The sequence below is a fragment of the Neopsephotus bourkii genome, unplaced genomic scaffold (assembly GCF_033783945.1).
Source record: "Neopsephotus bourkii isolate Nb327-2 ecotype Australia unplaced genomic scaffold, CSIRO-AGI_Nbou_v1 NB_196, whole genome shotgun sequence".
Taxonomy (NCBI): Eukaryota; Metazoa; Chordata; class Aves; order Psittaciformes; family Psittacidae; genus Neopsephotus; species Neopsephotus bourkii.
In genome coordinates this window covers 8,570,696-8,583,715 of record NW_026900709.1, presented here as the reverse complement: position 1 = coordinate 8,583,715, position 13,020 = coordinate 8,570,696, and the positions used below count along the sequence as shown (strand labels likewise).

General features: G+C 35.9%; 1 protein-coding gene across 1 annotated transcript in view; it reads right to left on the bottom strand.

Moving 5' to 3' along the window:
* Window positions 1-1,563: 1,563 nt before the first annotated feature.
* The window catches only part of CERKL (ceramide kinase like), a 44,084-nt gene continuing 32,627 nt past the window's right edge, over window positions 1,564-13,020 (bottom strand). Inside the window, exons 6-13 of the mRNA XM_061379167.1 lie at window positions 9,701-9,775; window positions 8,132-8,309; window positions 7,793-7,861; window positions 7,457-7,485; window positions 7,264-7,372; window positions 4,132-4,228; window positions 2,672-2,847; window positions 1,564-1,888 (exon numbers count right to left, since the gene is read on the bottom strand). Of these exons, the coding sequence (XP_061235151.1) occupies window positions 1,807-1,888; window positions 2,672-2,847; window positions 4,132-4,228; window positions 7,264-7,372; window positions 7,457-7,485; window positions 7,793-7,861; window positions 8,132-8,309; window positions 9,701-9,775 (815 nt within the window). The 3' untranslated portion in view covers window positions 1,564-1,806. The remainder of the gene's footprint in view (window positions 1,889-2,671; window positions 2,848-4,131; window positions 4,229-7,263; window positions 7,373-7,456; window positions 7,486-7,792; window positions 7,862-8,131; window positions 8,310-9,700; window positions 9,776-13,020) is intronic.

Below are 13,020 nucleotides of genomic sequence, written 5' to 3'. Positions count from 1 at the left end.
ATGTACAATGTTCTAATAGTAGCAAGATTATAAAAAACCCCACTCAATTTCAGTTTATTATAAAGAACCCAAACAAGTCAACCACATGAATGCTGTTTCTTCTGCAATTTCAGTTATTTTACTGATTTTCAGTTATGTAATAACAGTTAAATTACTACATGTAGCTGGGATCTTTCTTGGGCAACTTTGTGAAGTTTAGTTTTAATTACCTTAATGCTAAAATTACTCAATGTATTAGCATTAATTATAGTATTTTAATTGGCAACTACTCACTGCGACTCAGACAACTGGTGTAAACTGAAATGAGGGGTTCCAACTGGACATGAGGGAAGACCACTTTCCTCCCAAGGACAGACAGGCATCAGAACAGGGGAGCAGAGTCGTTATCATCTCCATCCTTGGAGGTTTTATTGCCAGATGTGATGAAGCCCTGTAACCAGATGTGATCTCAATGCTGGACCTGCCAGGTCAAGCCCAAAAGGATGCCATGAGTCTTGATCCTACTCTGGAGCTGCTAACTTCCATGCAAAGAGGAGAACTAGGTATAAGAATCCTATAATTAATTACCTATGAAGTAAGGGTTTGATTGTCTAATGAATTTGCCTCTTACTATTGGCCAGGTTTGTCCACAGAAAGAACATGAGATTTCCAACAAGTAACAGCTTGCTCTTGGCAGGCACAAAACCATCTGCAGTACTTTAGGTGCATCACTTTGTCTTATGTTATCTATCAGAGGTAAGAATTTTTCACAAGCAGAATCTTAAAGGACTGGATTTCACATTATAGTTGGCTCCTGACTGAAAAAGAACTTAAAGCAACTCATTCTTGGCCCAAGACAGTGCAGCTTTCATACCATTGTCATCTGGCTTCTGAACAATTTGTAGACAAGTGAGCAGGGAAATGTTTGTTATCCCACTGGTCCAGCAGACAAACACTTATTCATATGCTACTTTCTGTCATATTACAGAAATCCAGCTCCCAGAAAGAGTATCATCTGAAGTTACTGGCATCTCAAATAATTGTATTAAGTATTTAATAAGTTACAAACCCCCATAAAAATTATTTATGCCATATACAGAAATTATAAACATTTAAGTCAACTCTTAAGTTATTTATCATAACTTTATTCTCAGCAGCAAAAAACCCCAACCCTATGCTGAATATCATTTTGGTTCTAGGGAAGAGAAAATACTTTTAAATATTTAGTTTGTACAATGAGTAGTCTTCAAAATATATTTCAACAAGTTAAAAGCTATGTAAGATACGAGCATATTCTTGTGTATTACTGTTTGACTAGAAACTATTTGAAAGCAAATACATTAAGGCAACGTTAAAAATTTTAACTAGAAATGGAAGTACTCAAAAATAGAAACAAATCTATATTTTGACACTGTTCTTCAGCAGGAACTGGTACCATACGTCCACTCCCCAGCTCTATTTGAATTGAGTTACCTGACAACATGGATAGCAGCAGCAGACTTAAAAGTATCTCACATGAAATTTATTACTAAATCTAAAATTATTTTAAAGGAAAAAAATATATACTGGGCACTTCTCAACCCTGAATTTTAAAATAGACCAATATAACCAGTTTTCATTTTTTTCTTGGTAAACAGTTTTGTTGTAGATAAAAACAACCTGTTAAAAATACATAACTTGATAAAAATTTAAAACCAGAAATATTACAAACATCCCAGTTAAGCTTCTGCTACAACAACTAAATTCAGTGAGTGACTGGGACCTTGTAAAGCTGTGTATAGAAGTGTGAAAAGGATGCTTTAATGCAAAACTTGAAGTCTGTCCCTTCTATATGCAATTGCATGTTGCTTGGGAACTTTCCAGGTCATCAGTGTTGACTCCGTAGAGATTAATAAGTTGAGGATGCAGCCTGTGAAGTGAGGAAGTCAAATATTATCAATTTTGTTAATTCTTGGGATGGGAATGCTGCTTTTGGGGGCTAAGGGTACAGAGAACAAATATGTATGGATCTGCTGCATAGAATAAAATCAAGTGAACTGCATTTTGACAGTTCTCATAAGGTCATCTTTAGAAGCACTTATTACATATTCTATAACATGATCTGCCTTTTATTTTGCATACCAGGCTGTTACTCTGAGCTCTGTGCCTCCAAATAATCCTATGGGCATTGCAGCAGAATGAGCCACCACCCATTTAATCCACTGATAATCCTCCTAGTTCCCTATGTATTCATAGTGTCTTTTAGATCCTAGATAGAGAGGAGACTATTCTCAAGCAGCACTAAGTTTTCCACAATTGAACAATGATACATTTTTATTAACCTTACACGCTGCTTTCCAAGCAGGAATCCTTATCCCAAAGATAGAGTCACAGACCTTTATATCCGTCTGTTCTTTTCTAAGAAACAGAAGGATAAAGTAAGTGGCAGAAAAGAAGTGGAGCTGGAAGCCAATAAAGCACCAGAAAGGAGAGGACAGGTGGCTTCTAATAAACCTTTCCAAAAACAGGCATGAAACAACAGGGCAGAGGCCAAAACAGTGGCAAAAGGGACACTGTGCAGCGCACAACAGAATTTACACCAACTAATTTTGGTGTTGTCCCTATTATATACAAATGTAAAACATCTATATACAAGATGGCAGTACTAATCTGTTACATATATACAGTCCATAAACATAATACTTAGCCTTACCGAACATGAATTTGTGATGCCTCGTTCATTAAGTCCCCATCTATATTCCAAGGGTAGTTTCCTTCTGCAGAAGCAGCATTCAAATACGTATTTTCTTTGGCGTCAAGCCCACTTTTAACCTGCGGTTTTACTTTTACTTCTTGAACTGTGTAGGTCTCAACAAAGGGAAAATTGAACTAAACCAAACACAGATACATATTAAATGAAGATGAAAGATACAGGTGGTATCTTAGCAACAAACTGGATTACTTGAAATTAGAAAGCTTGCCTTTTCTTCCTTTTGGACTTAAGTAAATGGAAATGCTTAACTCCAGCTTTGACCACATGAGGCATTATGTATTCCAGCTACCATTTATAGATTAATATGCTATTTTTATCCTAAATAATGCCTCAAAAAAAATGGTAGTGTTCCATTTGCATTCCTATATCAGACTTTCTCAATCTGTAGATGAGGTGGTACATTTTGCACATAGTAAAATAGCACACACCTTCAGAAGATAAGAAAAGCTGAAGTGGATCTTTTCCTGTGTTCTATTCTTCATTACCCATATTCCTGTCTCAAACAAGGCTAGTTAGAATTCTAGTAAATGGTCATCTTCAGTTTAAAGGGGGGGTCCACATCTCCTTAGCTCATTTCTAATTACAAAAGGCAGAGGAAAAAAAGGAAATTCTTCCTCCAAAGCATAACCAGAAAGCATAAACTGTTTCCTAAATGCAGCTATTAGTGCTGTCACACAAAATTGCCATCCACTTCTCCCCCAAACTCTGTGTCTTTTGGTGAATTCAAACATAAACCTTAGTTTTTTTTGTCTCTCAAGTGTATGGAAACACTTAACTCCAGCTTGTAAAAGGGAATAATCCTGAAACATCTGAACAAGTACCAGTGTGCTAAGACTGTACACCAGGTCTTAAGGACAGCAATAAGATACTGTGGATGCTTCCTTTTTCTCTTCATAGACAGGATAATGATCACAATATTGAAATGCAGTTTATGCCAACATTCATAACTGAATGGAATGCTTACTGCTAAAAATGGTCTTAATCCACTGCTACCAGCATAGCATGCAGCGATCTACTGAAATTATGACCTTTATCTGTTTCTGACAGAGTTGCATGATGCCTCCCCTACTCTGCATCCTTGATCTCTGTACTATACAAAACTTAAATACAGCATACATTTCCTTTATTCTGGTGAAAAGGCTTTACACCCATAAAACTATGGTACAACATAAATGCAATTTAAACCACAACAGATGGGCTGAAATAGGCTAATCGGTATTAGTCCAGTGATTTAAAAAGAAAAAAACCCAACAAAAACCCCACACAGATAAAAAGGGGGCTAATGTATTCTGACAGGAAGCTAAGTCTCCTTATGAGGATGCTTACATTAACTCTTGCAGCATGTCTATCGTCACGATTAACTGTTCTTTTTATAATCCCCAGAAAGAAATCTACAGTACCTGATTTTTTACGCTGGCGTATCTTTTGAGATGTTTTATAAACTCTGTTCGAGAAGCATTTTGCACAACAATAAGAGCCATGCTTCCATTATTCAACCTGAAAGGCAAACCAATTTATGTCCCAAAAGAAAACTCGTTAATTCAGAAGTTTAATAGGTTAATTAGTCTCAATGTTTTTCAAATCTTTTGCCACCCCCTCTAGATCAATATAAACTATGCAATTAACATTATATAGTATCCATATATTTATAACATACACTGTAATAGTAAAATTGCACTCTCTTATCAATACCCTTAATTTATTGACCCTGATACATATAATTTATCACCCCTTATTTTATCCTCAACAGGTAGTTTTAATCATTAGGGATCACAAATTTATCTTTTCACTTTTCTCTCAGCAAAGTAGAATGGTTACCATAAATGCTATGAGACAGAGCTTTACCATGAAGCCATTCCCATTATGCATGCAAGCCCATCCCCATCATACAGCCCACTGCATATGGGTTCGTTCACCTCCTCCATTAAGACTCATCCTTCCCTAACAAAGATCCTGATCTTCAACTGTGCCACTACTCAAACTCTGTTAGCAGTTCTCAGTACAGTTCTAATTACACGTTTCACAAAGCACATAAAAGTTATAACTAAGGGAATTTTGTGCAAGATATAACAGTCACATACTAAAGTTTAACCGAGACCCTACAGTGCAGACTCAACGGTCCTAGGCATCCAGTCACCGCTGATATTTTAGCACCTTTGAGAATCTGGATAAGACAGTGAGCTAGTAAGAATTCACAGATCCCTTAATGCAAGTGTACCTTATCTCAGAAGCTAACAACCTGAATCCCAATGCAATCATGCCTAAGTCCCATTTAATTCATAGAGACAAATCAGTGTTCAACAAGAGCATCTAATGAACATGACAATCACTGCTGAGATTGTGTTTGGTAAAGATATGTATTTCATATCTTCTGAATATGCATGCATACATATATATTTATTTATTCATTCAGAATGTATGCTTGGAAAACATGTTAGGAATATCTTAAAAGATAATGCTGCCAGCCTACCACCGCAGATCTCTCCCCATTGAACAACTGCATCAGCAATGTTCTCAGACTGACACAGCACAATCCAGGAAGATAGTTTGTACATAACTATGGAGTCAGTCACCTGGCACAGCATTACTTTGCTGATTTCAGACACAGCGATGGTGAAATTGAAAAGGTTGTCCCCTTATCATATTTGCTGCAATAGAAGGGCACAGGACGCCACTGGGCAATGCATTCGGCACTATGGCCTTTTATCTTCAGGAGGTGACTAAAAACTGTCGTTAATTCTTTTTCAAGTCCAACCTGCAGCAAAGCACAACACCTGTGCTGTAAGAAACAAACGTCCCACATGGCTTACATAGTGCAGACAGTTAAACATATCTTGACATGTTTCTGCAAATTTAGACTAGTGTTAACTAGAGTTACAGGCAGCAGTCGGAGCTTTCATTCCACTTCAAATGTCTTCACACAGCAAAAATTTTTCCTCTTGGAGAAAATAGCACAGAGTGGAGAAACCTGGCTGAGTTTAGCTGATGCTTTCATAATGGGTCTTGAGTCTCTTAACAATTTAGTGCAACATGCAAGATGCTATTCACTATGAAAAGTGAAGCACCAGTCTGAAGAGTCTATTCTTCCTAACCTACTGGCTGACTGCACTCCTAAGACTATTTTTTTAAAGAGAGGGGGAAAAAGAATCCACTGAGAGCAAAAAAGGGGAATCCACTGAGCAACTACACTGTGGGAGAAACAGGCTCAGTCAAACCTGCAATAACTGCATGGAGTTCTCATAAAATTCCCTGTCGCTGAGAAACAGGTGCCAGAACAGATGGAAAGAGAAAGTGAAGCTAAAAAAAAAGAATAGTTTCACAGAATCACAGAATTATTAGGGTTGGAAGGAACCTCTGGAGATCATATATCCAACCCCCCTGTCAAGGCAGGGCCACCTAGCGCAGGTGAAACTGTTGGGTTTGACAGTCTCTCATCAGTTTCTACTGACTGACAAGTATATAGTAAAAGAACCAGTTTCTACTAACTGGTATTTAATATACTAAATGCTGAACAAAGAAAGCTACTAGGAGGGGACAGCATCAGAGCACTGTCTTGAGGCTTAGCAGGATGCCTGTAGCAAAGAAAACTCCTCAATACGAGTTTCATCAAAACCACTTGTTTCTACGTTGCTTCTAGGATGTCAAATTTTACCAGATGAGCCAGTATTTGTGAAGAAAAATACCTGATCATTTTTAAGGCACGTCTATTTTCACCTGATGATGATCAAATGAAACAAGCCAGACTCATTTCAGCAACCTGGCCAAGTGTTGTGGGCTTCATTTTGGTTTTTTTTTTTTAATAGATACACACACGTATATGAAAATATATGCTTCTGCATTCTTTTTGAGGGAGCATCTAATATTTCATTTATAACTTCAAAGTTCATACTTGCTATTCTGTTTAATGGTCAGCTGGATACATCAAGTACAAATATTTATCACTTGGACACCTGTTTTGATCACCACAAAGTACACTCTCGACAATGGGCTAATGGCAAAATGAGTCAATGTCGACAACCAGATTACACAACTCATTTGTTTCCCCGAATCCTACACATAGAAACAGCATTTCCCACGTTCAGGAGAAATTAAAAAAACCAACATGACAAGTGTGAATTTCAGTTCTTCATACCAGGAGAAAGATTCCTATTTCATTTCTGCCGGCTCTAAAGCAGAAGATGAGGGGCACCTTTATATTTGGAAAAAATAAAGAATGAAGTTTCTACATATAGCCAAATCCTATGACAGATGATTGCTCCATGACTACCACTCAAGTCAGACTTGCCAACTAATTTAATCACAGCAATTATCCACTCGTTATTCTAGTTAGACTGCTTGACCTTATTTGCCTGATCCAAAAACTGATTACAATTCCTGGGATTATAGAGTCTGCTGCAGTTTATGCTCCCTCCCCCCATTCCAGAGGGGACATAGACTACCTAAATACAGTCCTGTATTCTCAGAAAAGCCAAGGTCTTAAGGTAAGATGTCAGAATTTATAGACGTGACTAATTCTCTAAACCCCTACTGACCTCGTATTAGGTGCCAAGCCTCTTGGTGCCATTGAACACAGACAAGGGATTGCCATAATGCTCACATTCAGGAAGTGACCCTGAATTTTGTGCCATTGATCCTTGCTACCTAAATATAACAGAGTAATTCTGTATTACTCCAGTTTAAGCAGCCACAGTTCACTTCTAAATAACTATAAAAGCAAATACTCACCCTTCTTTTTAATTTTCTCTCTCTTCTTTCTAAAAGAGTGAAAAAATGTAGGTAAAATAATTTAAAGTCTTTTTAGCACATTTAAACAACATCTACTTTAGAAAAGAGTGATATTAATGGAACTGAAAAAACTAGTAATACTGACTGGAAGACTTTGTAGTCTATAGGGAACATTTCACAAAGTGTATGAGCCTGCAGTTCATAAAAAGTTTTGGCTGATTTTTTAAGGTTATTTTACCTGATGATCGAATATGAACAAAACTAAGAATTTGTACAGTTTCATCTTCAAAGACATGTTTTTGTAGCTTTGGAATTGTTTGACTCTGTTTTACTTACTTGTCATTCTCATGAGAGTCTTCCTGCAGAACTTGTAGAGGTAGAAATGATAATTCACATTCCTCTGGCCTAGAAAAGTATTGATAGTTACTAACGTGACAACCAATATTCTGAGTGCTAGACAGATTTTTATCCAAGTTAAGATGATTTTAACGAGATGCTGAATATGCAGAATTTATCTCCTGTTTAATTTGTAAGAGGGTTATACATCACATCTGAGTTAAATCTGTCTGCAATTAAGACAGCTAAACTACTGCTGTCTGTATTTTTACCACATTAGTTATTATATTTTCTTCAAGAAAATGAGAAATGCTAGAAAAGTAACAGCTCATGGCATACTTGAGATCTGCCAGTGTTTTGATGAAAGCAAAATCCTTCCGTTGATTGGAGGGCATCCAACGGTGTTTCTCAGCCAAAGCCAAAGTCCTTGCACCAAAACCAAACATAGCTGAGAACCCAAACCGCAACAGCTTGGTTGGCGTACTGAAAGTACAGACATCTACTGGTTGAATGTGTCCTAAAATATTATAGGTAAGGATCAGCAGTGAGAAATTGCATTGGTACTTCAAACAAAATACAACTTATCATTTCCTTTTCACCTAATTTAGCCACATGAGAAAACTCCAGACTTTTCTCTCTTTAGGAATTCAAATTTTACTAATAGAAACCAGAATCAGTTTAGATACAGATAAAGCAGTCATTTCAGAGAGCAAAGTTCAAATACTTCAAAACGAATTTTCACTGAAACATTTAAACATCTACTTCACACTGCAAAGGGTCTGATGCTTAATTCTACTCAGAATTTCAACAATCAGTATCAAAGAAAATATAATATTTCTACATAAATATTTGCAATCATTTCACCAAAAATTTGTAATGGCTGTGGGAGATATGGGAATGCTTACATGTAATGTTTACATGTATTAATGTTTACAGTCATAGAATCTACACATCTAATTCTGTTCAAGGTAGAGTACATACATTTATTCTGTAATAGAACCTGGTTGGTTTCCATTAGATTGATTGTCTCTGATTAAAAAAGACAGGTTTACATTTAACTTAAAAGGCTTGTATATCCCCATCTAAGAGATAGAGCAAAGGCTCTTCCACTGCTGACTGCAATGTCTAGAAAATAAAATTACTCAAAATGGATGCTCCCCATTTCTCTCTTCTTTCATTTGGAATTCTTTTATTTGCTTTGAGAGGAATGTTAACGTTGTTCAATGAAGTATTTACTATTTCCTAAGACCTGAAAATAAGGTTTGCACAAGCAACTTCATTTTTTCTTTTAGCATAATTACATTTTCACATTCAGAAAGCTATTAATTGTGCAGACCAAATGGCCAGCGATGCAATTTTTTTCTAATACTAAAGTTTTCTTATGGAAACTTAGTATTTAAAAGAAATAGATACGGAGGTAAAAAGATGAATTATACTTTCTCAGAAATATGAGAATACTTTTCTGAAAAGCCCAGTCCTGACAACTTCCTTGAGAGAAGAACTGTATATTTTCCTATTGTCTTCAGCAAGTACATTAAAGTAAAATAATCAAGTGATTATGCAACATATCATTGCATAAAAGCACACACAGAGTAACACTATCAAGTCTGGAAAAGGTTACTTTTTGCATTAAAAGAACGTCATTAAGAGGGTATGAATGCCAAAATCAGACATTATTCCATGGCAGATTTTCGTTACCAGGAGATGAGGTCCACAATCCTTATTACTGAGCTATAGACAAAGAATCATAACAGTTCCAGTATGCTACAAATAAAGGTAGAATCATTTGTATTTAAAAATACAGTTTTCAGTGATACAGCATAATGCTATGTCTTTCTTAAACAACTCGTGGCATTCTAAATGCTACTTTATTATTGAAAATTTGATAATATATGTATAAATATTTACCCATTATAATATGCAATGTTGCAGTCACTGCATGCTTAATACCATGGAGAGTATGAGCCAAGATATTAGTAGTACCTGTAAAAGTGAAAACAAGCTATTGTAAAAATAAGAGACATTGTGTATATTTTTTCCTGTTACTTGGCATCTTTTGTGTTAAGAAACTAAGACATTTACTGTATTTTCAAAATAAGAAAGCCTTAGTCTTGCTAACAGCAGAAATGCTGAACTGTACAAATTAAAACCGTTAAAACTCACAGAGGCCTATAAAAATCATCTCTGCAAATTCATTCATAAATGTTATAAAGAGGGTTTGGTTTTTTTAACAGGCTCCCTAAAAAATCACTTCTTCTATACTTAAATGCTCTATTAAGGAACTGTACTAGAAGGCAGATTATCTAATAAGATATATTTGGGAAAGATTTTTAGGTTGTAAAAATAATGTAATACTCAGCCAATACATTTCCCAGACAAATTTCTACTGGATCTGAAGGTAGCTGCTGTGCCTCTTGGGAGGCTACATTTTAGTTTCTTAGAAACAATAGTGAAAGAATAACTGGGAAACATATGTCAGTATCTCACAGAGCACCTGTTACATTCTTAATGCATCTCAGTCTTCAAAAGTAATTCTGAATATTCGGAACCTCATGGGAAACCTTCATACCATCAGAGAGAATAGCTCTGAGTAAGGCTCTCAGGGTTCCTGCTATGTAAAGGAAACCAGTGAGGTACATCTATCAAGACTACAGATATAAAACGTTCCCTGAAGATTACATCTCCAGTGGTACATGGAAGAAATCAGGTTACGTACAGTTTTATTCTTTGAACAATTCAAAATGAAATGTAATTTTATTCACATATTTCTCAGAATTTTATAGGTGAATATATTTTAATTTCTTTCTCCTTTTCCTATAAAAGTGTTAAAATTCAGCAAATTGGGATTATGAAGCACTTTAAAAGAATAATAAACTGACAACTTCAAAAGCTAAAGCTAAAGCTAAAAGCTTTTTTCCTCCCAAAAGAAAGTCTCTCTAGATACACTTACAGGAAGTCCAGTTTATTAAGAATATCACAATCTCAATAATTTATACCCAACAACTCGACTAAAATCAATTTGAACTTTCATTTCTGCCCAATACCCATAAAAAAGACAAAATTGTAGCTCTATGTACCATTTACCATACAAAATAGTGAGGTTTTCAATTCAAGGAACATAAAATATAGTTCTATATGGAAAATCTGGGGACATAAAAATTAGGTTTGACCTAAATAGCAGTTCTTCAGAGAATAATACAAATACCTGCCCAACAGAATTTCATGTTTGAATTACTTATGAGATTTAACACTTAGATCTAACTAATTATGTTCACCCAGTGAAGATAGCTAAAGTAGTAGCTCAAAAGTACTCTTATATTTCCTTTGATCAGTTTTCTGCAACTCTTACCAACTCTTACAGGTAACCGCTCCCAAACAAAAGAAATCAGACACACAAGCCGCAGATCTTTACAGCTCATGAAAACTTTGTGTATTTCCTGTAAACTGACAACAGGAAAGTTGGTGTTCTGAAAAACAACGTGTATATATATATACATTTGTATATAAATATATAAAAAATCATATATATAGAATAGATATATAAATTTATATATGTATATCAATATATATAAAAATATATTTATTCTTTTTTCTTTGTCACTGAAGATCAAGCTAATAAAAGAGCACAAGGCTTTTCTGTACTTCTGAAGATCAGGCTGGTATGTATCAAAACTGCATTTCCACATTTAAGTAAGAGAAATTTATTGATACAGATGGCAGCAAGATAACAAATGACCACGGCTGAAGTCAATACCAAGCTTCATACTGACTTTAATGAGAGTTAAATCTCATTCCTACTAAACAGGATAGGCACAAGTAATTGCATCTTTCTCTTCAATCTGTGGAGCTCATTAACATTTGCAGAAGTAAACAAGGCAAAACCCCACCCCTTCATGACTCCTGGGAATATAAACAAAGTGCTGTCTGTGTTCAAAAGTGTATGTGCTACATCCACCTTTCCACAGGTTGAAGGTCTAGCCCGAGAACAAGCATAGTTTTGCAATAGCAAGTATTCTCTATGTAAAACTCTTAATGTAACAGCATTATGATCCCAGTAATGATTCAATATGTCTCATTGCCTAGCTCTTATGCAAGCAGGATGCCATCAAAACAACAAACAAAACCCTAAACCACTAACACCCCTCCCCAAAACACCCCACCAAACAACAAAACAAACCAACAGCCACCAAGCTTATAAACAGAGTGAAAACAATGGAAGTTATCATACAAAAAACAACTCTAATACAAGCTTTGCTGATTTAAGTGGTGATTCCAAAATAATGGTTTTAATGACATTATTAATCTTCCCAAGTAATCTTTTTCTCCCCTATGTAAGCTCTGAATATTATTTGTCAATAACAAGATGGTTCCCCCAAACACTATCATGTTACTTGGAGTCTAATAACCTCTGTGACGCTCACGTATGGGCATGCACCCCCTCACAGGTTACTAAGTCACATTTTTAGATCTCACTCCAGCTACTCATTTTACAGGAAAAAGGTTTCATCCATGCAACTCCAGCTTCTCTGTCACCAGCATTTTTTTAAACAGAAGCAAAGAAGATTGTTCAAAAAATACAATTCTGTTCAAAACATGAACCCATTTTCCTGACATACAACAATTTCCAACAACCTCCTTCCTACAAAATGTGCAAAAACATCACAGTAAGGACAAAGTATCTGCAGGTCATGTAAAGCATGACTGATGAAGGTACAAAACAGAAATTGTATAGAAAAAAAAATTGTCCTTGGAAGTGCAAGCACTTCTGCAGTACAATTAACTTAATTAACCAGACAACATGAATATTCATAAGGCTGTTAATGTCTCCCCCATCCAAACAGATAAATGTGATGTAATGACTTCCTAGTCAAGCGTAGCTAAAATTCTGATGAAAACTGCACCAGCACTTTGGTTCTTTGCCTGAAATATCACAGAAATTGACAGTCCCTCAGTAATATTTTATTTTTCTGAATTAACTGGAAATCATGAATTTATTTAAATGAACCATTTAGGACCAAAAGGTTCACAGCCATCAGATAAAGATAGTCTCTTGTTCTGTAACAACTGGATAGCTTTTTTAATGTTCTTCCAGTTCCCCCTCCCCTTCCTCCCATTCCCCCCTCACACAGTTCCTTAGCAGTAGTTCCCATAGCAACACACGCTTTTGCTAATGGCCAGCAGTGCCACTGCAGGCTTCCCCACATCTCATCCATTTGATTTGGGCCAGA